The 27,707-nt window shown below is 39.3% G+C and overlaps 3 protein-coding genes and 1 non-coding gene across 5 annotated transcripts in view; 3 read left to right on the top strand and 1 right to left on the bottom strand.

Moving 5' to 3' along the window:
• The first annotated feature begins 2,398 nt into the window (after positions 1-2,398).
• Positions 2,399-5,472, top strand: LOC129766441 (possible lysine-specific histone demethylase 1). Its single transcript, XM_055766972.1, has 2 exons — positions 2,399-4,745; positions 4,818-5,472. Exons 1-2 carry the CDS (start codon positions 2,663-2,665, stop codon positions 5,261-5,263), a joined length of 2,529 nt encoding a protein of 842 aa, XP_055622947.1. The 5' UTR covers positions 2,399-2,662; the 3' UTR covers positions 5,264-5,472.
• A 6,168-nt stretch (positions 5,473-11,640) lies between these two features.
• Positions 11,641-21,683, top strand: LOC129764981 (zinc finger protein 699-like). Its single transcript, XM_055764698.1, has 3 exons — positions 11,641-11,781; positions 11,843-12,611; positions 15,533-21,683. The coding sequence occupies exons 1-3, from the start codon at positions 11,775-11,777 to the stop codon at positions 15,936-15,938; spliced, it is 1,182 nt and encodes a 393-aa protein (XP_055620673.1). The 5' UTR covers positions 11,641-11,774; the 3' UTR covers positions 15,939-21,683.
• Positions 15,385-15,479, top strand: LOC129772432 (U6atac minor spliceosomal RNA). The gene has a single exon (XR_008742627.1). It is a non-coding gene; the product is annotated as a U6atac minor spliceosomal RNA (small nuclear RNA).
• Positions 15,992-27,707, bottom strand: part of LOC129764980 (synaptojanin-1) — a 25,115-nt gene continuing 13,399 nt past the window's right edge. For both annotated transcript variants that reach the window (XM_055764696.1, XM_055764697.1), the window contains exons 4-7: positions 26,355-26,537; positions 26,181-26,292; positions 24,564-26,127; positions 15,992-16,977 (exon numbers count right to left, since the gene is read on the bottom strand). In XM_055764696.1, coding sequence (XP_055620671.1) covers positions 16,681-16,977; positions 24,564-26,127; positions 26,181-26,292; positions 26,355-26,537 — 2,156 coding nt within the window. In that variant the 3' untranslated portion in view covers positions 15,992-16,680. The remainder of the gene's footprint in view (positions 16,978-24,563; positions 26,128-26,180; positions 26,293-26,354; positions 26,538-27,707) is intronic.

The following is a 27,707-nucleotide window of genomic DNA, read 5'->3' as shown; positions in this document are numbered from 1 at the left end:
TATTGATTGCATCAAAATTGTTACGAATGCTAAATAGAAACCCCTTATATAAAAAATGAAATTCGTTTTTCTCGAAATTATAAAAACAGGAAGTGGGTTATATCTAGGGTATAACCGCAATGGTGACGTAGGACTGTCGTTGATTCAGTGATCATTTGTTTGAAGTTGAATCTGAATCCAGTCTGAATGAATGAATAAATGAATATTTGGGGGACTTCGAAAACGAGAGCGTTACGTTGGAGGTAAAAGGTTTTATGCATCCAATATTGGATACGAAAATATCCTACTGATGGGGAAGAATAATCTTCAGAAGCTTTCCTGCTAATTACACTTGATTGAAAAATCACAGAACCGAATGTATTTGGTCGCAGTGTTATATGGTTAGAAAACATTAAAATAAACTCTTTCGCTTGCATGTTATTTTCAATGCCAAGGGGAACTGGCAGATTATTTTGCAGCAGCGATATCTTTCCGGATTCTTCTCGAAGTCCACCACCAGTGGTTAATGCTAACTCGATAACCACCTGTTAATTGCACATGATTGAAAAAACACAAAACCAATTGTATTTGGTCGCAGTGTTATATGGATAGAAAACGTTAAAATAAACTCTTTCGCTTGAATGTAATTTACAATTCCAAGGGGAACTGGCAGATTATTTTGCAGTAACGATCACTTCTTTAAGGATTCTTCTCAATAACCAGTAAACGTAAAGAGTTGCGCGCGTGTATGTGTGTGTGTGTGGCGGTTCCTTCGATGTCTCAAGCGGAACCAATTTTCGATGCTGGTATTCTCTCGGTCGTCTTCTCTTCTTTTTCTGATGGATCGAATTTTCTGCGCTCCGTCACAGTCCTAAACAAACTGAACGCGTTTCAGGTTAGGTCAGGCCAGGTAATGAATCCCTTGATCCCTCACCATCCAGCTCGTCCAGCTCGTTCAACTCGTTCAGTAACGATGTTGTCTTGTCGATGTCCTCACGAAAAATGAATGCGTTTCAGGTAAGGTAAGGTATTGTATCATAGAGACTTTAAACTTTTTCAGTTCATTCGTCTCTAGCCATGAGATAAACCCTTTGAAAACTCTACTCTACTCCAGCACTACCACCTCCCCCCTCTTGCCCGTCCAGCTCGTCCAGCAACGATGTTGTCCAGTCGGTGTCCACGCAAGATGGAGGCTGATGCGTTTCACCACCAGAATATCGCTTAAGTATGCTTTTTGCATGTGACTGAATCGAAAGAAGGTGTGGTTTACGATGGCAATTTGGAAAGCAAACTAGAGGCGAATGAACTCTTTGAGTTTGAAACTTTCGGCGACTGAGCAATAATTGATTGAAAATTTTATGATTTTCGCGACGCGAAACATTTTCCATTGCGCGCAAACTGTATTTGATACGAAAATATTCTACTAATGGGGAAGAATAATCTTCAGAATCTTTCCTGCTAATTACACTTGATTGAAAAATTACAAAATCAAATGTATTTGGTCGCTGTGTTATATGGTTAGAAAACATTAAAATAAACTCTTTCGCATGAATGTATTTTTCAATTCCCAGGGAACTGTCAGATTATTTTTCAGCATCGATCAGATTATTCCAGATTTTCCTCGATACTCAAAGCCCACCAGTGGTCAATGCTAACTCGATAACCACCTGTTAATAGCACTGGATTGAAAAATATTTGGTCGCAGTTTTACATGGTGTGTGTGGCGGATGATCCGATCTCTTCCCGGGGAACCGTATGTGGCATCACTCTCCTCCTGATGGATTCTCTTCTGGCCTAAGGTGCACAAACAAGCTCTTGGTGACACCGTTCATTCGCGCTTTCATGAAAAACGAAGAGCTTCACCACAACAGCGACAACATGCTCCAATCGTTGTTTAATTATAATTGAGTGGATTGCCGAGCGGCGCTCGCTTATATGCCGATTAGTGATTTCAATAACTTGTTTTGAAAGCAATTTTAAGACAATTGGAACAAATTTTGGATCAAAAAGTAACAGGTATATAACGCGTAGACATTTTATCTTTCGAATGAAGTGTTCATCATACCATTTCGTTCAGTTGTTTAGGAGCTATTAACGCTCAAAATCTCGGTCTCCGGCGTAACGCTTTCGTTTTCGAAACTTTGATTTTACACCCCGGTATAGAAATGAAAGGCGTAGTCCTACGTCAAAATGTCACATGGTCCGTTCAAAAATGGTCCGGGCAAAAATATAATCGTTCAAAATCTCGCACTCCAAGCGTCATTCTTTCGTTTCCGAAACTTTGAACTTACACCCCGGTACCGAAATGAAAGACGAAGTCTTACGTCAAAATATTTTTTAGTGTATACTCGAACATATTCGATTATTCTTGGTGCATCTTGCAACACACACAAAAATTTTCCTTGCGGTTGTTTTCGTCTGTCAAAAATTTGTTGTGCCTCTAGCGCAAGCAAAGTAGTAAGAAAATCCCATATTCTATATAACGCTGGGATTATAATAATTTTCTAGTTTGTTGTAGACCTGATAAATTAGGTTTGTTCGATAAAAACATTTGTGTAAAAATGGTGCCATAAAGGGATCTGGAAAATTTCAATTTTCAACTGATGCATGTAGCAATACAGAAACAAAGCCGCCGCTACAACAGACGCACAAACGAGGAAGCGCAGGAATACTGCTTGCCGAAATGAGTACAAACTCCAGTGCAACTGCTACCGCCAATATAGGTCCAATGAATAGTTCAGCCATTCAAGACATTGAGACGGTCACCATCATAAGCGATGATTCCGACGTCGAAATGACGGATGTAACCCCGAAAGGGAAGTCCCGTCCAGGTCCGGGACAAAACGACACAAAAGATGGCGATGAACTTGAAGGAAGGCGCATCAGTCGACGGAAGAAGCCTAAGGTGGAATATTCCGACAGTAAACCAGTCGGTTCTGCTGATTCCTCAAATAACGATAAGAAGCTAGAGACAAAAATCGAACCAAAGGTAAAAAAACGAGAAACTGAACCTACGGTCAAGGACGAAAAGGGTGAGACTGAACCCAATCCCCATCGTGAAATATTGACAGGTTTGGAAGGAGCTGCATTCCAGTCCAGATTACCATTTGAAAAAATGACCGCGTCGGAAGCCGTTTGTTTCCCGGAAATTACTAAGCATGGTCTCGTAGCTCAAAGGGTTTTCCTAAATGTTCGCAATCGTATTCTGCAGATGTGGATCGAAAATCCAACCGTGCAGTTGACGGTAGAAAATGCGCTGAAAAATATTGAGCAACCGTTCGATAGTGACCAAAATTTGGTTAGGAAAGTTCACGCATTTCTGGAACGACATGGTTTCATCAATTTTGGAATTTTCAAACGCTTGAAGCCACTGCCTATTAAGAAACTAGCAAAAGTAATTGTGATTGGGGCTGGCATTTCTGGCCTTTCGGCGGCCCAACAGTTGCAACAGTTTGGGTTCGATGTGATCGTCCTGGAGGCAAGAGATCGGGTGGGAGGCAGGATAGCAACATTCCGTAAAAATTCCTACACGGCTGACTTGGGAGCTATGGTTGTTACTGGCATTTGGGGTAATCCAATAACCATCCTCAGCAAACAAACAGGGATGGAGATGTGTCCCATAAAGACTGCATGTCCTTTGTATGGAGCAGGAGGTAAACCAGTTCCTAAGCATAAAGATGACATGGTTGAGCGGGAGTTCAATCGATTACTGGAAGCTACCAGCTATCTTTCGCATCAACTTGATTTCAATTACGCCGGAAATCATCCTGTGTCGTTAGGACAAGCCCTAGAATGGATTATAAAATTGCAGGAAAAGCATGTCAAAGAAAAACAAGTGCAGCATCTAAACAATATTATAACCTGGCAGCAGAAGCTTGTCGAAAATCAAAAAGCCATAAACGATGCAATAAACCGCATTCAAGACTTGCAAAAGAAGCACAAGGAACTCATTAGCACTAAGCCTCCTAAGCCGGTCGAAATCGACGCGAAATACATTGAGCATGAATTCAGTATTCGGGTTACAGCACGCGAGGAACAACTCGCTTTGAAGGAAATGGAGCGACTTCGGACAAATCAGGATGAGATCGAAACCAAGCTGAAAGAGCTAGAAACTGAGCAGGTTAGCGAGGTATATCTTTCCTCTAAAGATCGCCAAATTCTCGATTGGCATTTCGCCAACTTGGAATTCGCGAACGCTACTCCACTTAGTAATCTCTCCCTCAAACATTGGGACCAAGATGACGATTTCGAGTTTATTGGCAATCACACAACGGTCAAAAATGGTTACTCCTGCGTTCCGATAGCTCTAACAGAGGGGCTCGATGTTCGGGTGAATACGGCTGTGAAGGGCATCAAGTATTTCCCCGGTGGAGTCGAAGTGACTGCTGATCTCAAATCCAACAACTCTAGTGTTCACTACAAAGCGGATCTCGTGCTGTGTACGCTTACACTGGGCGTCCTCAAGGTAGCGATTGCTGAACAATCGTCCCAAATGAATACGGTACGCTTCGAACCGCCATTACCAGAATGGAAGCAATCCGCCATCCAACGGTTAGGGTTCGGAAATTTAAACAAAGTGGTTCTATGTTTCGATAGAATCTTCTGGGACCCAAATACCAATTTGTTCGGTCATGTTGGAAGTACAACGGCCAGTCGAGGGGAGTTGTTCTTGTTTTGGAACATCTCGCAATCGCCGGTACTGCTTGCTTTGGTTGCCGGCCAATCAGCTGCCATAATGGAGAATGTATCCGATGATGTTATCGTGGGTATGTTCCATTCATCCGTTCACTGAATATATTTGTTTTCAGAATATCACGGCGTATCTTTTCCGCTTTTAGGCCGCTGTATTGCTGTGCTGAAAGGTATATTTGGGAATTCGGCTGTTCCTCAGCCCAAAGAAACGGTCGTAACCCGGTGGCGGGCGGATCCTTGGGCGCGGGGCTCCTATAGTTTTGTTTCGGTCGGATCTTCGGGTAGCGATTATGATTTGTTGGCAGCACCCGTTACTCCCCATTTTGAACACGCTGTGAATGACGAAGGTGTCAGCAGTTTGAATGGCACTGCCAATTTGACGTCGAATAGCAACGGTAACGACGACGAAGACGACAGCAAAGCGGACATTCCACGGTTGTTTTTCGCTGGCGAGCACACGATACGCAATTATCCCGCTACGGTTCATGGTGCGCTTCTCAGTGGGCTGAGGGAAGCCGGTCGAATAGCGGACTATTATCTAGGTTTTCCGAATACGTATCCCGATGCTCCGAAGGAGGAGCCGAAGAAGTAGCGTGAGTTATTTTAGTACAGATTAGAAAAATAAGAAATAAATTTTAAATTATTGATGATTGGAAGAACCTTTCACTGTGGTTTTCTGAGTCGATAGCACACGTACACATGAAAGAGCTTTAAAGCAATTACATATAGAATGGGAAGAATAATTATAATGAGATTAGAAAGTTACATGCAGTCATTCAATTAAACAAAGGTAAATCTAAAGACAGAGTCAATTTTATTTCGATCACATTGGGCGCCACGGTGTTTTTTTGTTGACTTTCATTTCTGTAAAGTAATTTATGTCAGTCAGAGGGGACCAAGTCGCATAATTGAAAATTTCGAGTTACTGATTGCATTAGGTTAAGCATTTTTAAGCTACATATCACATTTATCAGATTTGGAAAATCATGCAGGCAGCAGGAAAAACGTATTGAAATTGTTTAGAATGCCCAACAAAAACCCCTTATAGTACCAAACTTCTAGCTCGTTTTTCTCGTAATCATAAAAATGCCGCATGGTCCGGTCTAACTTAACACCTACCAGTTGGGAGAATTACTTTCAAGAATAATTCCTCTGTTAAAAAAAAAATAATAATTCGAGAGGTTGTATCCGGGACACGACCGTTTAGGTCGTAGGACTACGTAATCTTTTTTTTTTGAAATTTGTTGGTTTATCATTTCGGATATTATTTGCGAATACGTCGAAATATCATAAATAACTCTTCCGGGGACTTTGAAATGGTTTAATGGCTTGCGTGGATTTGTAGAATTATTTCGAGAAGCAACGAGTCTTTCTTGCCTTTGCATGAACATACACAAAACACAAAAAGAGCAGAAAAAGCGATCTTTATTGTTTCGGGCACAGAAAGATTCTGAGAACTTTCCTCAGAGGAGATGCAATACTTATACGCTAGCGACAGCTTACTTACAATGCAAGAGTGGAGTTAACTTCGCAAAAATTTTCTTTTCGCTATCCCCCTTCGTTGTTTCTATTCTACTGGCTGCATAAGTTGCCCGTTATTGACAGCTCTGTTCGGGAAAGCACACAAATGGACAGAACAAATGTATGTGGAAATGAGAATGCATCCAATTTTCATCAATTTAATCCATATACAGGCTATGGGATTGTAATGTTTTAGCATATCAAACAAATCTTAGAAAATTTCGGATTCAATTGGTATGCAAATCGTTAGAATCCGTTCGCAGCAAAAATAGTTATTAACGTTAACTATATTTCATAAAAACGTGACTTGTTTTCTGATTTGGCATCCTTAATGTACGACGTAGTTCTACGTCAAAACTGAACCTGAGTCTCCCACTACAATATGGGTAACTCCAACTTCTACTATATTTCGCTTCACGGCCTAGATACAAGCCGTACAACGAATCAATCATTCTAATACGAAGTCATACAAAATCTATTAGATCTATTAGATTTCAAATTTATTTAACGAAATGCCGCATAAAGAGCGACCGTATAGCGAGGTATGGGTGTACTACGCCATGGGAGGCATTAGCCCTTTGCGGTCGGAATTAATTTCCTTGGAAAGAGTTCGCCTCATCTTTCCACGTTTATAATCTTTTGTTTATACCGAGTACAGTTATCTATTATTCATAGAATCGACGTATTAATTCGTGAGCATGATCATTCTACATTAAAATTCGTTTAGAAAAAATGTAAACTGTTACATTGTTGAATAAAGTATTCAGTATAATTCGTAGCTGTGGTGGCTGAGAGCAGACATACGACCACAAAGGGTTGATACAGTATTCGTTGAGGAAGCTCTCGGCAGTCTCTCTCTCTCTCTCACACTCCCTTTGGAATTACTTCCCATACCATCAAACTTCCGCCTCTTATATTGCGAGTCAAAAAGTCCCTCCAATATGAAACAATACTGTCCAGGATGAGTTTCTTTTGATCATAGATGAGCAGCTGAACTTGTGAACCGGACGGGATTTGAAGCGACGTTTATTTTTTCATTCATTTATTTATTGCAGGAGGGAAAAGCCTATTTAAGTGTCGCTTATTCATACCTTTTTTCTTAACCCTTTAACGGGCCGTGAAAACTAAACATGTATTCAACGCAAACAACAATACAACGACATGTTTACATGCTAAAATACACAAAACAAAAATTTAATGATTGGTGGCAACATAGTTCTCACATATAGTTGCCACCTGCCCATCTAACGATTATTTTTATTATATTTGAATTTTTGATGTTGGTTTCAACAAAAACAACTAATAAAGCTGATCAGACTCAGCAGGTCCTAAACAGTTCATATGTATTGAAAATTGCAAAAAATTGACTGTTTTTGAATCACCTTTCGGGAAATTTGCCCTTGCTGCTCTAAAATGGGAGTTGGTACCACGAAAATGGCTCCAAAATGAATAGTTATCAGACCTAGTTACCACATGAGGCTAGAAATGATAATTTAGGCGTCGTACACAAATTACCTCCATTTTTATTCCTAAATAAATTTACGTGCCCCAATATGTTTGAGCAACTGGCTTCAATTCTGGGATTGGGAAGGGTGTGTTTTCTGAGCCAAGAAGATAAAGCACTTGTTGTAATGGGCTAACCAGCAGCCAATAGGCAGGCATCAATTAATGCATCTCGAGCATTTTAGCGTTGCGTAATTTGTGCACCACGCCTTATTCTTAAAGAAGGGGAAAAATTAAATTCGTTGGTGGCAATATAGTTGCTACTACCTTTAAAAGGGTTAAATGGGCATAAAACCTCCTCATCTTTTCACATAAACAGATTATTAAAGTCCTAATGATGCACACAGACTAAAATATAGTAGACTTTTCTCCAACCAATCAGAACGAAGCTCGGGATCAATTGCGAAATAGCGAAAAGAGATAGCACTTCCCATATACAGCGGATAATCGAGGTTCTACTGTATACGATACATCCTTACATTTAACAGCAATATAGCTTATTCTAATTAATATATACTAATCTAAATGAAAGTCAAAAACAATATAACAACCATTGAACACACGACACATGCTACTTATCGGTTCATTTTGCGAAATGAAAAAATCTTTCGAACAGAGAGTTCGACGATGAATATCCAAGTTAAACGTGATCAACAAAGCAGGGCAATCAATGTGCGATTGTAGAACATCAGATACAAAACAAACCTTGGAAATATTTCTTCGGCTCAAAAGAAGATTCAGATCGTTTAGCTGGCAACGGTCCTCGTATCTTGGAAGATTGAAAGGATCGTTCCAAGTCAGTCGTCTAAGAGCAAAGCGAATAAACTTGCGTTGGATTGCCTCCACATGTTTTATACTGCTTTGATAATATGGTGCCCATACAACTGCTGCGTTCTCCAGTGACGATCGAACCAACAAGCAGTATTGAACTTTCAGGCAGTGAACGTCAGTAAATTGTTTTGTTGTACTCTAAAATAAGCCTTTGAATGAGGATTTTGTAGTTAAATATCCTACGTCATCTCTGAAGGTTAGACTAGAATTTAGAAGAATACCCAAATCCTTAACCGTGATATCACTTTTCAGAGACGTATTGGCGAAGGTATAATTGAAGAGATTTTGGGAGATTTGGGATTTATCGGCGTACGAAAGCTTGAAAATTTTAAGTAAAAGTTCACATCATTCACATACAGCAAAAATAAAAAGGGTCCGATATGGCTGCCCTATGGAACACCTGACGCGACTGAGAATGGTTTCGATATACTATCTTCATTTTTACAGACATTGAACGACGAACCAGATAGGAATTGAGCCAGCCGAGTAGCGTATTATAACAACCGAGACAAGTTTTGCTATCAAGATGTCATGATTGAGTTTATCGAAGGCTGTTGAAGCTTCAGATCATCAATGGTTTTAATGATGAAGGATGTGTATGTGAGCAGATTGATACAGGTTGGTCTTTTGGGCATAAATCCATGTTGAGTATCAGAAACGTAGTGAATGTCCGCCTCTCTGAACAACGGTTGGGCGTCAAGCGTTTCATTTGTGAACACGGATGAGAATTGTTACTGCAGTTGGCCGGAACTTTTGCAATTGCTGTCGAAAACTTATTTGTTGGCATGTTTTTCAGTTCCCCGTCGTTCCAGGTTTGTCCAGAAATTCTCGATGAAACGTAGCAGACTACGGAATGACATCTCTCTTCAAGCGGATCATCTCCTCCAGCGACTTTGCCTATTCGGCGGAGGCCGGGTACGGTCAAAATACGACATCTTCGTCCGCATATTTTTGAATGAAAGAGGCAAATTTAGGCATGCATTTTGTGCTGTCAATCTTCACGTTCACTGTAAGTCCCGAACGGAAAAAGAACGGCTTTGACACCCCCTTTTCTCTGATGGTTAGCTACAGAAGCATCTTCTTTGGGAACTTGGTGTGGGAGATGTACTTCACGTCTGGACTTACCTCCTTGGTGGGGAACATTAAGTAGCTGGTTCTCTGACAGTCGTTGCCATCCAGCGTTAAATACGTCTCGTCTCGTCTCGTCCATGATGACCGCGACGTTCCACTTCGCCATAAAAATTTTGTTCTCCGCCACTTTCAGCCTTTGTTTCTGTGTCACAGTTTGCTTATCCGACATGGCCGGTCTTGACCTACGTTTCCGCATCTCCACTAGGTATTTTTTCACTGTTTGGCCCGTTGCTCCGACCTCCCGGCCCAAAGACCGGAACGATTTAGAACCCTTTCCCTCCATCTTCTGCTTCATCATCAGCTGCAGTTTAAGATTGCGTAGCACCATCGACCACCGGAAGTACATTACATTACATTACTTCCAAAAGGAATGCTATATATCGTGGAATAACTGAATACGAAGCCGGGATCTCCATAATTCTCCTGATTATTAGACAGCAGAGGTGAATATGAGTTCGATCATTCTAGACGTCGTTCAGAATTGTGATAATCACTGGTTCTCACGATCGAATTTGTCGTTCTGTTTGAAAAAGGCAGCAAATTTCAAAAAAAGAAAAAGGCAGCAAATTTCATCGGAGAACTCTCGAGCACAGTAACGGCGGGATAAAACAATATCGGACATTCGAGAAATATCAAGAGAAGCAGGAGTTGCGTCGCATTTTTTTCTCGTTGAATTTGTGAACATGGATTTGATGTAATAATCGCTGATTTGAAAATTTTAGCGAAAATCGACATTTTTTCATGAGCTCCAAAAAAGCCGACTCAAAGGAAAGGTTCAATCACCGTCACCCCGACAACGGACTTAAGTTGCATCCAAGGTACAAGGAACAAATTCTTCTCATCATGTAATTCAGAACTCGAGTTTCTCTGTTGTAGTAGGTTCTTTGAAAGATTTCCAGTCGAGTTATAGGCGTTCGAAATCCTTCTGGTAACACATTTGATCATAATTGAGGGGCTTAGAATGAGAGGGGTGTAAGTGATTTGATCGATTTCTCTACATCGACTCTCTCTTTTGGTCATAACTTAAGGCTGATTTAGACGATGCCAGTCAGCGCTCTAGTTGAAGTATCCAGTGAATAGAGAACAGACACTTTGTTTAAGTTAGAGGCCAATTACTTGTTTGATACTGGTACAAGTAACTTGAACAGAGTGTCTGTTCTCTGTTCACTGGAGACTTCAACTAGAGCACTGGCACTGGCATCGTCTAAATCAGCCTTTAGCTGCAAACTCATTCCCAGCTGTATTTGACAATGAGGAAGGTAGAAATCAACACATTTTCGAAATGAAAATTATCAATTAAAATTAAATTTATTGTATCAAATAAACATCTCCATTAGTAATTTGAAAGGTTTCCTGTGAACAATGAAAAAATCTTGAATGAAATTTGTTTCTAATAATGATGTCTAATTGTAATTTCAACAATTTGATCTGTTCTTATAATGTCCTTCAGTAATGGATGAGGAAGGTTCAAAATAATATGTTATGAGCGTTCAATGAAACATTTTGAAATTCTTTTCATTGATCTATCAACAATTTAAAACTGTATTTTATCATAATAATCTTAAAAGCTTATGCTTCATTCATTACCATTTAATACCTTCGTAGATTTCGACACCATATCTTACCAGTACGTGTACGTGTACACCACGAATGATAGAGTCCCCGCCCTATTACAGAAACGATGGAGCGAGATAAGAAAATTCGGATTTGCATCATTATTACCCGTCATATCAATTTTGTCAACTTTACAGGATCATTTTTATTGTCGTTCTGATGAAGTTATGTCGTTACTAATTATCGTGTATTGAAAAAAGGTGTCTTTCTTAAGGGCCCCTAAGAAAGACACCTTTTTTCAATACTGATTTTTCATTCTTTAGCATAATTTATATCCCCATTCGAGTATTACCAAGAAACCCTGCATTACCGACCGATATATTTCCCATTCATACATGGTTTGTTTACATGGACTGTCACATTCTGTGATACATATGTCTCGTTCCGAAGTGAAGTTGCGTCCGATAGAAAATTCGAAATAGTGTGCAAATCCTCAATACCCCGTGAATTTCACGATCAGCATTGCGCGCTTTGCAGTGTTTGCAAAGTACTAAATTTTAAATATGGAAGGTTGATGCGAACGCAATGATGATCTGATTATTGTGATCATATGCTTTCCTATTAATTTCAGATCCAGACGAAAACGATTCACAGAGGGAAATTGTACTGAAAATTGAGAATACAGCTGATTCTGATTCTGAATATTATGAATATATAGAAGAAGCCAATATTATCAGTGAGGATCGTACGGTTCAAGTAGATTACATAGAGGTACTCGATCGCAATGAGGTTACAGTATACAATTGCAACTCATGTGACATGACTTTTCAATCTGTTGAAGACCATATCCGGGATTATCACAAAGACGATGAAGTTCAAATCGAATTCGCTGAAGAAATGTACAACCCAGCAATGATTTATGGGTTTAAGGAAATTATTGTTGAGGAACAAGCAAACTTGTCATTTTGTTTTAAATGTGATATATGCAACACTGAATTGAAAAGTGCAAGGAGTCTTAAACTTCACATGAAAATGCATGAGGGAAAAACATTGGCCAAAACTGTCGAACGTAAAAATCATTGCCATGATTGTAATCGAGTTTTCTCGAGCGAGGAACACTTGCGGCTTCACCTTGACGCCCATGATAACGAAAATCACCAGAAAAAATCAGTGATCGATAGTGTCCCGGAACACATAGGGAATGGTTATCCATGCAGCTTTTGTGGGAAGGAGTTCAAGCGGCCACACGAAAAAGTCAAACACGAGCGAATACATACAGGAGAACGACCATATTCATGTCAGATTTGTGACAAACGATTCAGAGTTTCCAGCTGTTTGGCTATCCATCGAAGAACACATGAATCCATTCGGCCTTTTGTTTGTCCACATTGCAAAAAGAGGTAAGTCGGTACTTTATTCAATAACTTGGAGAAAATGTTCAGAATTTTGAAGGAAACTTTTGTTGTTAAATAACATTCAATATTGTGAGCATTTTATTTGATACTAGAAGGCTCGGGAATCTTTGTACTGCTACAGATTAAATTGAATGTTATTAAATTGGATTTGCGATTACCCTTTAGATGCAAATGAACTGCAAAATTTAAAGCCTCTTTAAAGCAAAGAACGAAACGAATTATCCTTTGATATATCAATCATATTTATGTCAAGGTTGGGGCTTCAATCTGATTGCTCATCAGATAATCATATAATTTCAACGGTCAATTCCAACGAATATAAAAATTCCGTGAGACAGTAAACGACATCATCTTGACTCGTGACTGAATCCACCATTTTGTATGTGTGAAATTGTCCATCAGTTTCACTTCGGATTGTGTAATTCAATTCAATTTATTTTTTGGACTGATATCGCTGTTGCATCTCGTATTCGTGCCGAGGGTTTGGATAAAGAAATTTGTTTTTGGTGACCACGCGATTTTTAGAGCTCATCACTCGAAGAATACTTCGTATGCAGTAGTCATAATGCTTTTTTAAAATATCAAGAATCCAAATTCCCAATCTCCAGTTCAAGACAAAGTGAATTGGTTTCATAATGCTTTAAAAACAGGGCCTTAAATAGTCACTCTTGTTGACAAACCGTCACTGAATGATAAACCTACTGCATTTCAAGTCGCACCTTGTTCATGTTGAAGCAGTATGTTGCTAGTCTCTTTCTACGCTCAATGATGAACATGAATGGTGATGAATGGAGTGTATAATACCAAATTTTATGAAGTAGATTGTTTGGAAACGAAACCATGTTGTTTTTCGGAAATGGTATAAGAGATGAAATCAAAAACTACATTTTCAAATTCTGACGAAACAGAACAATGACTGGCGATTCCTCTATAGTTTGCAAATCTTTCCTAATGCCCTTTTGAAGACTGGGAAAGCACTATAGCAGTTTTTGAATATGATTGATGAAATATTGTCTGGTCTGGAAAAATCTTAATTTCAGAACAGGCAAGTTGGACTCAGCTAAAACTGATTATTGGGAGGCTACATTGAAATTCTGTCATGTATACCGGGAATTTGTGTTTTAAAAGAAATTCTTTATTCATCACCTAAATGATGTATGAGGCCAACTATTCTCTATCAGATTAGTCGGCCCTAAGGGAGTTTTAAATTGCTAAAATTTGCATGAAATTTTTTTCTTGGCGGTATTTATCTACTAGAAGTACGTTGTTCTGAACCTAATTTAAAAACTGTTTTCTATGAATTTTCAGATATTCTCATCAAAAGTTACCATTATTATATGAAATTATCTTTAGACACAATTTTTGTATGATATTTTTTCACTACTTGCAAGCAAAAGTGATTTACATTTACATAGAGTACTAAGAGCACTAATTTGATTTCGTAATACGAAGATCAATGCCATCAACGCGGATTGTTCAGCAGACCGGACAGCCAAGCGAACTAACAGTAACCATTCCAAGCTGCAGTGCTCTTTCGCGTGTCAAAATTTATAATTTCAATGTTTTGCTAATAATTGTTATACCAAAATGTCGAAACATACAGGAGAAATATGTTATACCATGTTTCTCAACAAAACTATATAAATCGAGTCATTTATTCACTAACTATTTATAAAGGGTCACCTGACCCGCTGTGGTAGGAATAGGTATGCATGAAACATCAGTAGGTTTAGTGTTAATACCTCATCAAATTAGTGTTTGATTGTTGTTACCGATAGAGCCAGTATCAACAAAGATGAGATGGAAAGAGCTGTCGAACTAGTTTCGATCGGAACGTTTTCATGATTCTATGCTCACAGGTGGTCCAAATGGGTCCGTTGGCTTTGCCAATTGCGCAACAAACGGTTGGATAACGGGAAAACTTTCTCAATGTTCTGGAACATTTGAAAAAGGTAGCAAAAAGCAGTGTAAACGAATAAGTTTTGCTATACTCGTATACCTTGTAGGTATAATTGCACAACACATGGGGAACATTCGGACAAAAAGGCAATTTTCAAAAATTCGAATAAACCATTTGTCATTGCACCAACGAAACCTCTAACGCGCTTATGTGATACATCGATGTCCAAATAACAACCAGGATGAATTCAAGATTGTTTCTGAAGTTTACAAAAAATAATAAAAATCAAGGGAAATGTACCGAATGTGCCCCACCCCCCCCCCTCTCCCCTACTAAGAATGTCGCGTGAGAAACAAGAGTACAAATATTTGGATACACCTTGAATCCAACTACTTCTTCAGCACTCAGATGAAATCTCTTTGGCCAAATAACACGCTTTGAATTTATTCTGATTGGCAGGTTTTAGAATATGCTCTCTGAATCCAGGTGAATTGAAATGACCAATTAGAATGATGTTATATTAGCAATGGACCGACCTAGACGATACACAACACACGAAGAACCGAAAAGTTGTTGTGACGATGTGTTACCATTGAGCCACGCGTGCAAACACAGATTTTAGTAAAGAAGTTCAATGATGACACCGAAAAGCGCGTTTTTTTCATTTTATGTTACGAAACAAACATGATCCTCTCATCAAAACATATTCAAACAAAAAAAATGTATCTGGCAACATTGTTTTTGCCAGTTAGTTTCAAGCTATAAAATATTGAATGCCATTTGTAAGGTTTCTTATCCATCGATAGAACCAAAATTCAAGGGTACTATTATATATACTAAAATTCTCACAAGAAAATCGTGTCTTTTGAAAGGAGAGCAGGTTAGCACTCCCCTTGACAAGGATGGAACAAACCTGGGAAGGAAGGCACAAATTTCCTTTCCCATCACTTTTTTTTACTCAATTATTTCTTTTGTCATTCGAATTAATAGATTTGCTTTTATTCAGATTCAAAGTACAATCGGCGTACAACCATCACCTCAAAACGCACTCAACGGAGCGCCAATACAAGTGCCCATTTTGTCCGAAAGCGTTCAAAACCGCGGTACAGCTGGGTGGCCACAAGAAAAGTCACACAAAACCGTTTTCATGCTCGGAATGCAATCGTCCGTTCGGTTCTTTGTATGCAGTTCGTAAGCATATGCAAGTGCACCAGCGGGTGGACAATAAGCTAAGTTACAGCTGCGACATGTGCGGTGCGAACTATGCGCGAATATCGGCCCTACGAGATCACCAAAAGGATCAGCATCAGGTAGACGGGAAGTCCGAAATGGAAGTCAGCGGTAGCGGCACAATGATGGAGCAGAAGGTAGAAGCGGAAGAGATAATCGAGGAGGAAGATTTGGTGTTTTAATCAAATCTAGAATGTGTATTATACTAATTCTTTCCGATAATGAAAGACAGATGGAATTTTCTACGTTTATTTTACCTCATTGAAATATTTGTTTTTCTATTAACTGTTATTTTTTCATTACACGAGCAGTAATTCAATAAAACATGGCTTACGCGGTAAGAGCTATTGTATAATTGTCTCATAATCGATATAATTGTGTTATCACATTTCACTAGTAACGGAAAACTGCGATAACAATAACTGCTTAATGAAGTCATAACAGTGTATACTTGCTCTGTACAGATCTAATCCTGATTGATGATTATTTTTCTCACGATGATTGACAATATTAACTAATAAGGAACTGATGTTCCGCTAGAATTAGATATACCATGTAAAATTATTGGAGTGTTTATAATTTAAATAAATAGAAATATACACATGCAGCCGCCTTAGATTTTGTAAAAAAAACTAACGCCAATAATAATTGGAATGTATTTGCCGAGTTCTTCTACTTGTGACTATATACTTAATACGTAAAACACTCAGCTTGCAGTAATTCCTAAATAATATTAAATTTCTGATGATTTGCTTTTTTCCCGGTGATAAGTCAATTTCCTATTTCAATATTTGATAGATCTGTGATCGTGAATTTCCATTTCCATATTTATATCAGTAATGATAAACTTTTTCATTGTGTGTGTGTGTGTGTTGGTTTGTGGATAGACATTGTTCGGAACAAAAAATACTTAGAGTTCGCTGTTTATTGATTATTGGGTCTAGCTGGCAATGGAGGAGCTCCACCACTTCGATTTGGTATCGGAGGAGGTGCGCCACGTCTCACGGGCAGCGGAGGCGGATTGGTCTTCGGTACCATGGGTGTCATTTGAGATGGCATGCCGCTGGCGGCAGGCATAGAACATTGCGGTGATCCAGCACCAGAGCTGCTCGAAGTGCCAGGAGGAGATGATTTGTTGGTTTTGTTGCTGCTTATCACGTCTAGATCGTACACATCACAACGAGGAGGAGGTGGCGGTGGTCCTCGTGGCTCGGGGATGGCCTGAAAAAAAAAATCAATTATATGTTTCCGGTCATCAATAGAATCACAATAATTAATTGGTGTAGTTATTGATTGTAAAATTAAAAAAAGATAAGGGTTTACCCTAATTCCCCTACAACAATACAATACTTCGGTTAGAAATTCTAAGGTCCTTTCCGAAATTTGTAAGTGAGTGATAGGATCTTGACCTTTTGTTTTGGTCATTGCTTTCGCATTATCTGACTACTGATGTACACGATAGTTTAGATATGATGATAGATGGACAGTCTGATGATTTTTGTATTTATAAAACATAGTTTTCATTCTTTTATATTATTTTTTTCGTGTTTGCGTCTCATTTTTAATCCTTCGATGCATTATTCGCGATTTCTGTTATCCGTGATAATCTTGCCGGACTATTTCGAGGATAATCGGGATTTTCACTACGGTTCTGTTCCTCAACCAAACCAGATGCATATTAATTTTACACTGCAAAAGGTTATGGGCCCAGAAGAACTGGTCCGAGAATAAATGAGAAGCTCAAAATGAAAGGGATGTAAGTGACATCATCGATTTCTATACATCGACTCTCTCTTTTGGTCATAACTTAACTGCAAATACATTCCCAGCTGTATTTGACAATGTGGAAGATAAGTCAAAAACTCATCTATCGGATTCTATAGCAAACTCCAATTGAAACGGGTTTGCAGTTGAGTTATTAACTAAAGAAGATCGATCATATCACTTACACCCCTTTCCTTCTGAGCCCCTCAAAATAAATCAAGTTTGGGAGAATAATGAGCCTTAATCCCTTATACATTTCACGGTGAAACGGTATACGGTATATACAGGGTGGTCACTCAATTTGAATTTTGGAATTCCCGCATGATTCTGCGAAATTCACGACTCTCAGAAATGGAAATTTAAAGATATTGTGTCGTTAGTTAAAAACTGATTTTTGAATCCCGAATTGCGAAGATATGTTTACTTGTTTTGTCCCACATGTGACAAAAAATGGTCTGAACAATAGGGAATGCCAGGTGATTTTTTCAAATGTCTCCACATGGTACGAAAAAAATGTCTTCAAATGTCTTCACATCTGAAATTCATAAATTACTTTTGAACAAAGTTGGATAGTTAATTCAATGTTTTTACTAATTGGTATTGTTATATAGCACATTTCATTAAACTTACCTTGAGATTTTGCAGTCTATTTGAATAACAAAGAACAAATAATATATTGGCTTCATAAACCGTTGATTGAGTAAATATAGCTCCAGTTCTTCGACAAAAACGGAACTATGATACCTTTGTTTATTTCATCTTTGAAGGATATGGTTTAAGTAAACCATATCCATAAAACTAATTATTGAAACGGCATGTAACCGATTTTTTTTTCGATTTGTGAAGCGGTCGTTTGAAAGATTCCCTTCCCAGAGAAATATCACAATCATTCGAACTCTAGAGAGCAAATGAACTAATTTCCACTTGAAGTTCTCCAGAATTTGAAGTAAAATTCACTATGTTGCTCAATTCAACATGTCGCGAAATCGATCAAAACATACTTGTAAACGCTGAAATGGGAGGTCCTACCCCACCTGCCGTATTCTCCAGACATTGCTCCGTCCGATTACTACATTTTTCGATCGATGCAACATGGCCTAGTTGACCAGCACTTCTCCAATTTTGATGAAGTCAAAAATTGGATCGATTCGTGGTTAGCCGACAAACCGGCCGATTATTTCCGCAAAAAGGACCCATGAATTGCCAGAGAAAGATGGGAAAAAGTTGTGACTAGCGATGGGCAATACTTTGAATATTAAATTTGTAACCATTTTTGCAGAATAAGGCATTAATTTTTGAAAAAAAAAACAACCCGTGCTTAATTATTTCATTGACATATGAGACGAGATGAAGTAAATAACACGAAGTAAGCAACACTTTTTAATGACCCTGAATCTGACTCCATTTTTACTCCAAGGCCTCAAATATAAGCACATGTTAAGACCCGTATCTACATTTCAACTATCAACTACAGTAATCATTCGATAACTGAACTTGGTTTAACTGGACCGCTCTTTAACTGAGCGAACGTTAACTGGGCTTTGGCCAATTCAAAAGCAGAATTACGTAAACAATTGACGCCATATTCAATTTGAAAATTTGCTACGCGGGACATTCGAATGTAATTTGAGATGTTATAAAAAGTGAAATTATTTTCGCGTGACAAAAACATTGATTAGATTACAGAAAAATATTTTCCCCAAATTATATATCATACCAATTGTCGCACTCAATGCAAAACTTCTAGTGGGAACCTTTTGTTTATCCAATTTCAAGATCAACAGCAATCAAACAATTCATTGAAGTTCCCCTCGATTTGATTTGACATTTCACATGCCGGTCCAGTTAGAAAGCGAATGTCGATAACTGAAGTTCTTTTCTGGTTCAGTTACCGAATGATTATTGTACTATTTTTTTCAAAGATGTGAATGTTCCTATTGGATGCCATAAGAGAAAAGAATGTAAATTAATTGTATTGTGTTCATTAAGCGTATTTGCAAATTCAGCTCAACACTTTTGAATTTTTGATTTTTTTTTTTGCATTTGAATTTTCTCGTCTATCATGGATGCATCTTATCATAGAAGCATCTTTATTTTTTAGCCTCATGTTCCTTCGTTTCTTCTTCTGCTTCCCGCTTTTGTTTTGTAGCGATTTCTTTCTCATCGCTTTCAGTTTGCTTCGCTTCTAAGGACTCCACGTATCTTGAATGAACATTGCACCCATAATGGATGAGCAATTTCGTTACGATAATGTTGACTCAATGGAATTGCGACTTAACTCCTTCTGCATGTGTGATGGCATCGTACACGATTCTCTGTGCCGCAAGACTTGCATCGGTTTGGTTCACTATCAAGCACTCTTCGTTGATAGAAAATCCTCTCTCCAATGATGCATTGCCATGCGATAGAATCAGAACTTTTTTCACAGACAAGGTGAAGTTTGGAAGCTCCTTCTTCGACTGAGCGATAAGTTCCATCCAAAAATTGTTCTACAACTGATTCGGATTCCATTTTCAGTCGTTCGAGCTTCATAATTTTCTCCATAACAGCTCTTTAGGTCATCGAAAAGGAATGAACCATCGATGTCTCTGTCTGATGTTCATGCAAAAACGATTTAACTGTCGATGCTGTCGTAAAACAAAAAGTAAATTTCGTTCCCAGCAGCCTATCATCCACAGCATTGGCGACAATCTCGTATACCTTTGATCGGAAAACTGGTGTAAAACTCCGTTTGAAGTTTGGATGACTTTCCTTAAGCTTTTCCCCCCTTGTTTCCTTGCCTCGCTGACAAACCGTCTGAGGTGTGGTAGCACTTGAACTGCACGTCCCGCAACACGTTCATTCTCCATTCAGGGAACATCACAAAGTATCAACGGAAATACAGTTGAACCCGTTACGGCCGTGTAATCGGCTCTTCTCAGAGAAATGTTTTTAAACAGACTGTACGATGCTGTCATTCAAATTCCATTCGGTTTTCATCAGCTCTACATTGGTAGAATTATGAATGTATACTTCCAATGTTGAGAATTCCGTACGAGTTTGATGTAAGTTCTTGAGCCTCGCTTGTAATATCTGTAGTGCCATCTGAGATACCGTTGGAGCCCCTGTGTGACATCCGAAGTGCAACACTTTTTGTCGCACACGAAAGTGCTTTAGGTTCCATACGAATGCGAATCTATTTGTTCAAATTGAATATACAATTGTTCTGCCTTACTATAACCCTTTTGATGGTCAGGACTATAGACGAGAATTCCATGATTGTTCCAATTTCTATATGAGAAGAGAGCGTGTAGAAAATAAACCAGTTCTTTTCATCTCGAACATTTACGCGTGTTATTACAATCGATTTCCGATCCCACGAAAGTCTCAATTAAAATAATTGAAGCCACATATCCTTAAAAAAAATTCTGTTTACTGCTGGGCCATCCGTGAAACATCGTATTACTTTCATCGACAGAGCAGGATTTTTTTAAACACATATTCACGCTACTTAGAGGGTCGCTAAAACACATACAGTAATATTTTAGAGCGCCAACAAAAAAAAACGCTGAGCAAAAAAATCCCGACTTCGTGAAGCAATTCCCGACTTTTTCCCGGTGGATTTTGATTCCTGACTTTTTCCCACATTTCCAGCTTTTTGTAGCATTGTAGCACACTAATTAACCCTAATTCCAATTTAACACAAAACATCCTGACCCTCATTCTTTCCTCATCCTCAATTCCGCATTCTTACTTATTTCCCATAACCACTTTCCGCATACCATATCTAACAACATATACATAATCTCCACCTAACACTTTTCCGCTTTGTTAGTCAGCAACTCTTGGGATTTCCTTACGGAAATCCCCCAAACTGACTAATTACGTAACCCCGACTGAACGCTAATTATGATGCGCCAGCCTTTCCAAACTTCCCTGTATACGACCTCGAACAACTAACAACAATAACATACCGCCCCGCTCGACGCTTGTTCTAAAGCCATAAGCAACAATAATAAACAGGCAAAAATAAAACACCCAAATGTACACAGGTAAAGAAAACATACGGTCATGTGAACCTAGCTCGTAAGTTAGTTGGTAAGAGAAATACATTGTTGTGTCAGACATCAACTAGTGCATGTCTTCTTAAATCCGAAATCCGAAAACGTGACATGCCTAACGAGCAGGCATGTAACATTTTCCCGAATGGATGGCTACCCTGTATATAAGAAGTGTCTCGAAATAGTCTTAAACTTTCAAGCATCAAAATAAAACTGAAAACGTTCAAAAAGTATTTACAAAAGTTAATTTTATGAAAGAATATTAAGTTTACATAGCAATGAAATGAAAAAATCAAGGTTTTGTTGATTTTTAAAAAAACCATCGAGCTTTAGATTTAACTCCACTCATAAAATTCTGCACAGTAGTCTTTGTGCACTTTCTGGACGCTGCAGACCAATTCTTCTTGAACTCTGACATATTTTTAGACACTGTACCTTCTTTCTTGAATTTGGCTTTGACAATTGCCCAGTAACATTCAATTGGCCTGGGGACAATTAGGTGGGTTGAGGTCTTTTTCGATGAACATGATGTTGTTTTCCGAAAACCATTGTAGAGTGGATTTGGCATAATGTGCCGATGCCAAATCCGGCCAGAATAGAGGAGGAACCTCGTGCTTTCTATAACGTGGAAGCGATCTCTTTTTCAAGCATTCTTCCACATAAATTTGAGCATTTATACTCCCTTTTGTGAAAAAAGTTGACGATCGTATTCCACAAGTGCAAATGGCTTGCCAAACGAGCCCTTTTTGCCCGAAATTTTCCATCGCAACAGTCGTATCCGCTAATGGTACACTCTCTCCAGTCGATTTGCTATAAAATTGAGGTCTCGGCAGCATTCTAAAATCTTCTCTGACGTATGCTTCGTAATCCATGAGAATGCACTGTTCAAAATTTGTTCAATTTACGCTCATATAGCTTTCGAGCTCGTGTTTTAACACGATCTTGCTGCTCCGGTCTTTGTTTGGCCACTTTTTGCTTTTTATAGGTCTTTAGACCATGTGTCTGTTTAATTATCCCAACACTGGTTTTGAAATTCTTGGCCAAATCACGAATAGATGTTCTTTTGAATATAACTTACAATTTTTCGGTCCAATTCGGTATTACTTGGTTCAGGTATTCGCCCACTTCTGCTGAGATCCTCGAAAGAACACGCATTGCCGAACCATTTTCGGGGCACCAATTGTGCAGAATTTTCTTTTTAGTTTCCAAATCAATCAGCAACATTTCGAAAACAACCTTCTGACCGAGACTAAATGACTTGTATTTCTTGACATGTAAACAAAGCGTGCTCTGATTACACTCCTTACTCCACTCCTGTATACGGGAATAAGGTCCAATTTTCCTCAAAATGACAGAGCAGCTGAACAGCGTTGTTGCAAGCGGAGTTGGTTTGACCGCTAGAAACGGAATTTGAGGGGCGCAACCGGCGCCCTGGAAATGGACGAAACAACTTGGTCCCATTCGCGATGAAAATGACGCCTATTCGCGAAGATTCATGGTATGTACTACCAACTAAAGAGGGTCAAGACATCGATGAGGTCAGTATGCGAACGATGGTCGCTTTCTGTTGTGATGATAACAATCGAAACAGAAACTAGAAGACAATAAGAAGCTAATTGGATTCGTTGCTTAGGAATGAGTGTTGTGATCATATCAATCGGTGTATTAAGCAACGCACCCTAGCAATGCATAACAACCTCAGTTGTTTATCGAAATAAAATTTTCATTACTCTTCTGATTATCAATCTTACCAGACGTATATTCTTTTACTCTGCAAAACTTTCCAGAACAGCGGGCTGACAAGATAATTCATGATTCTTATAAACTCGTCGTAGTCTTCTCAGTCACCGAATTTGATAAGTTTCCTCCCAGAGAGTGGACAGAGCAGTACTTATCTGGCCCGAACTCCTATGTGGGCGTCGTCGCCATACCATTTTTAGCGTCATATTGAAGGGGTTCAGTATCAAACAAAATCAACGTGAGCTGAGAAAATCGCCTGGAATATCCTATTTACAGCGTTCTACATTGCACATTTTACACATTTTATCCATCACTGAGGAGCAGAGACGCGCTCTACTGCCTTATTGTATGCCACAGGAACGTTCCGATAGTCTATACAGATTATACTACAACCTCTGGTTCTACACTCCTTGTCCGACTAGTTAAGCCTCGTTGATGGCCTGGTCTATGCGGCCATTTTAGTTGCATCCTTTCTGCTCTTTAAGCAGAATGTTGTACTGTTCGCAGCAAGCAGAAACATTTTCTGTTACGATGCTGCATTTTGTACAGACTCGTTAGGGGCGTCATCGATCTGTATCTTGATTGCTCTAATGTATAGAAGTACCCAGCTATTTGTGGATGAACAACCCACTTGTCTACAGGAACTCTGCAGCTTGGGATCCTAGGGCGCAACTAAAGGCCTGTGTCGCGAAACTGTGAGTTCGCTTCATCATAGAGGAATACCGTATCGTTGGTCTGGCTATGGGTCTTCTGGCCTATGCATCCTTGTTTGAAACAAATGACGTTTTGCCCACATATGAAACCAGATAGAAGATCGACTTTCTTCCCGTTTACACTCTACGGTGAAAACGAAATGAAGTGTATTCGCGATGATAGTTTTCCACTAAAATTTATCATTATAATATAAAATTATCTTCAAATTCAATTTTTGCAGGAGATTATTTTACCCCATGAAAAAAACAAAGTTTTCGATTCACATTGAACAATAATTTGATACGGAGAAGTTAATTTCCATTCATAATTTCTATTTGAAAGGTGTTCATTCTGCCTGAAAACCCATTATTATATTTGACACTAACTCGTAAAAAGTAGTTCAATAGTTGACTATTTACAAATAAAACCGAAGAAACAATAAACTTAACATTCAACCTTCTACATCAAAATGTTGATAATTCCGTCAGAAACAATCAAATAGATGATGGAAAACGATAATCCGCCTTAACCGATCCCTATGCTAGTTCGAGTGTGTTTTAATATACTCACAACATCATCGTTGATTTCTTCGTAAATTGCACCTGTATCCTGAGGCATAACATTGCCGGCAGGTGGTTGTCCATGTGCCGGCGAACCAAGTGCTGGACTAGAGCTGGCATATTCTTCGATCGTTGCTTTAGATTTAGCAGGAGACGGTATTAGCGGCGCTGGAGGAACAGCTGATTTTTGTTGCAATTTTGAAGCCATCAGCACTTCGGCCCCAAGGCTAATGACGCCAGCCTTTGGGTGATGATGGTGATGCTGCTGCTGTTGTTGTGGTTGATGTTTTGGTGAAGCTTGTGGAGATTTCGGTAACGGCGGCCGACCAGGAGGAGCAGGTCGTGAAGGAGGCTGTTGCTGTGATGGGGGACTCTTTGGACGTGAAGGAACTTTTGGAATGCCTAGGCTGTTATAATCAGCCATTTGGCTGTCACAGAAACTTACAGTATTTGGTGTGCAGAGAAGAATTTCCTTCTCCACTCGCTGGATCCATTGTTCGGTTTTCAACTTGATTGCCAAATTAACGCCACAGACTTGAACGAACTGTTTCTGGGCGGCAGTCAGAGCGGATTGCCCATCACGGAATGTAACCCACATTGTATCACCGACGAATCGAACCAATGTCACTTCGCCAATTTGGGTAAGTTCTTGGATCAGTGCACTCATGAGGTTCTCATCGTAAATACTTCCTTCGTCTTCTTCTCCCGAATCGGCATTGTTAGCTGTGTTCGTTGCTTGAATCAGTATAGTTCCGTCCGGGGGTCCCAAATCCCTTATCACATCGCTAAACACTTGCGATCTTCGTTGCTGGTCGATATTAAAAATTTCTATGTCAATTATCGCAATCACCGGTCGGTGATCACTTTGCTTCAACTCTGCTCGTCCATAATGAACCAATCTTCCAGGATTCCAGCTTGCATGTTTGTCTGCATCAGGACTTTGCTTCCGTCGTCGCCATAGCACTCGGTCCGTCCAGGCGGGAGCACGACACTTTTCACTTGTGTCGTAATCATCACTAAACAGGTCATATTTATACGTAGGAGGGAATGATATTTCTCCCTCCAAGAAATCATTGAATACACTCCCTGTGTTTTGCTGAATTCTCAATTGATCGTATTGTAACACCGAACCGATATCATTCTGCTTCAGCAGTTCTTTGAGTTCATCCTTTTCCATGTCGATGCGATAGTTGAAGTCACCACACCAAAAAATGTAATCATGAGACTTCAGCGAGCGTCCCATAGGGAACGCAATTTTTCGAGTGATTTCAGCGTAATCTGCGTTCCGCTCCGCAACCTGTGACTGTCCGGCAGCAAAATGCGCACAAACGAAGCATATCGAGGTTCCGTTGATGACGAAACGAATTGCAGCTGCGCCCTTGTTTCCGGTGGCTCCACCCAAACCAGTTTTGACACAATCAATTGCCACATCTCGAATGTGTTGTGCGTGTTGGGGTCGAATGTAAATGTACAAACATACGCCAACCAACTGTTGATAGGTAAGTAGAACATACTCTTCATCGCGACTTATCACCTTCTGTAGCTCTTCGGCCCATGCTTTCGCGTTGTCGGAACTGTAAAAATGACACGTCACAATCAGGTTGTATGCGTTATTTGAAGAACCCACCTAGCGGCCACAATATTTGATGCATTCAGATCGACAATTTCCTGGAAACCAATAGCGAAAATATCGATTGGAGGTTCTTGGGCACCCTCCTGGTGGCTTACATCAACAAGAGCTGGAAACAGAAATGAATTAAATCGTTTATCCCTAAGGGGGAGACATATTTATACAACTTACATCTTGATCGACCCAAACGGTGACAATCCAGCAACCAATCCGAGAGTGATACATCTTTGTAAGCAACACTGCGGAAATGCTTACCTCCATTAACGTTGTATGTACCACAAGCAATTCGAATGTCCATGGGGCTCACGAACTCCTCGTATCGACGACATAATTCACGAAGGACAGGTGTTGGCGCTAAATAAGAAAAAAAAATACATATACTATGATGTGATGATGATGATGGTGACCAGGTCCCACCTCATACCCCTACAAAGGTTCGAACTGGACGATTCATCTTTAAAATAATAGGATTTAAGAATATAGGGGAAAAGGGGGGATTTTGGACCACCTAAGCAAATCGCCTAATATTTCCAAACCAATACGGTCTAAATAAAAAAGGTCGCATTGTATACTGAGCTACACTTGTTTTCTCTCAATAAATAATGTTTAATCATTATATAAAGCTTCAATCTGCCAAATATATCATAAAATAAAAGAGATGATTTTTGGACATTAAAATTTGATGCGGGGTGATTTGGACCGTCTGTGGGGTGATTTGGTCCAGTATGTGTTTCATCGAAAAAAACATACTTATGTTTATGTAAAGTATTTTAGGATAATTTTACAATCAGTAACAATGTTTTGGGATCAATACCAGGTGTCTTGGCCAGATTCCAGACCAGAAAAGTTGGATTGACACCATCTCGAATTCTGCATGAATCTTTTCACTGTTGGTCGAGCATTTTCAAACACCTTTGATGCTTGGTCAAAGAAAATCCATTGTCGATGGCATGCGTTGCTCTTTCACGCTCCTCCTTCTTCCAACGTTGTCTGCCCATCCTCTTCTTGTAATTCAGCGGCATCTGGAATCAATTAGACCAAAGAAAAGTCTCAAACCTGTAGGACCAATTCACCCCACAGAAACGTGTCCATGTCACCCCACATAACACGCAAAAATTAAAATGCAATTAATTTCATTTATTGTTATCAAACTTACAGTTTCGCTACATCATATTGTTCCTCTTCTGTAGGCGAACATAACTTTACTGCACAATACACGAAAAGTTTGTTTAATCAGCGGGAAAAACCTTAAAACCACGATCGGAAAACTCACATTTTTTTACGCTCAAAGTACTTGATGTATTTATGCTACCGTTTCCCTCTACTTGTGAAGTTTTACCAAAGTTTTTTTTACTTTAGGTACATACGGTTCAACAATAGAAGGAAATGACATTACAGAAAATCCAAGTTGAGCCGTAATTTTTGAGATAAAGGGGTGGTCCAAATCACCCCATATGACCAAATCACCCCGTGTTACCCCACATGGAAACTGCAAATATAAACTTGCTATCAATAGAACAATGG

Source organism: Toxorhynchites rutilus, chromosome 2 (assembly GCF_029784135.1).
Source record: "Toxorhynchites rutilus septentrionalis strain SRP chromosome 2, ASM2978413v1, whole genome shotgun sequence".
Lineage (NCBI taxonomy): Eukaryota > Metazoa > Arthropoda > Insecta > Diptera > Culicidae > Toxorhynchites > Toxorhynchites rutilus.
This window is presented reverse-complemented; position numbering and strand designations above follow the sequence as displayed.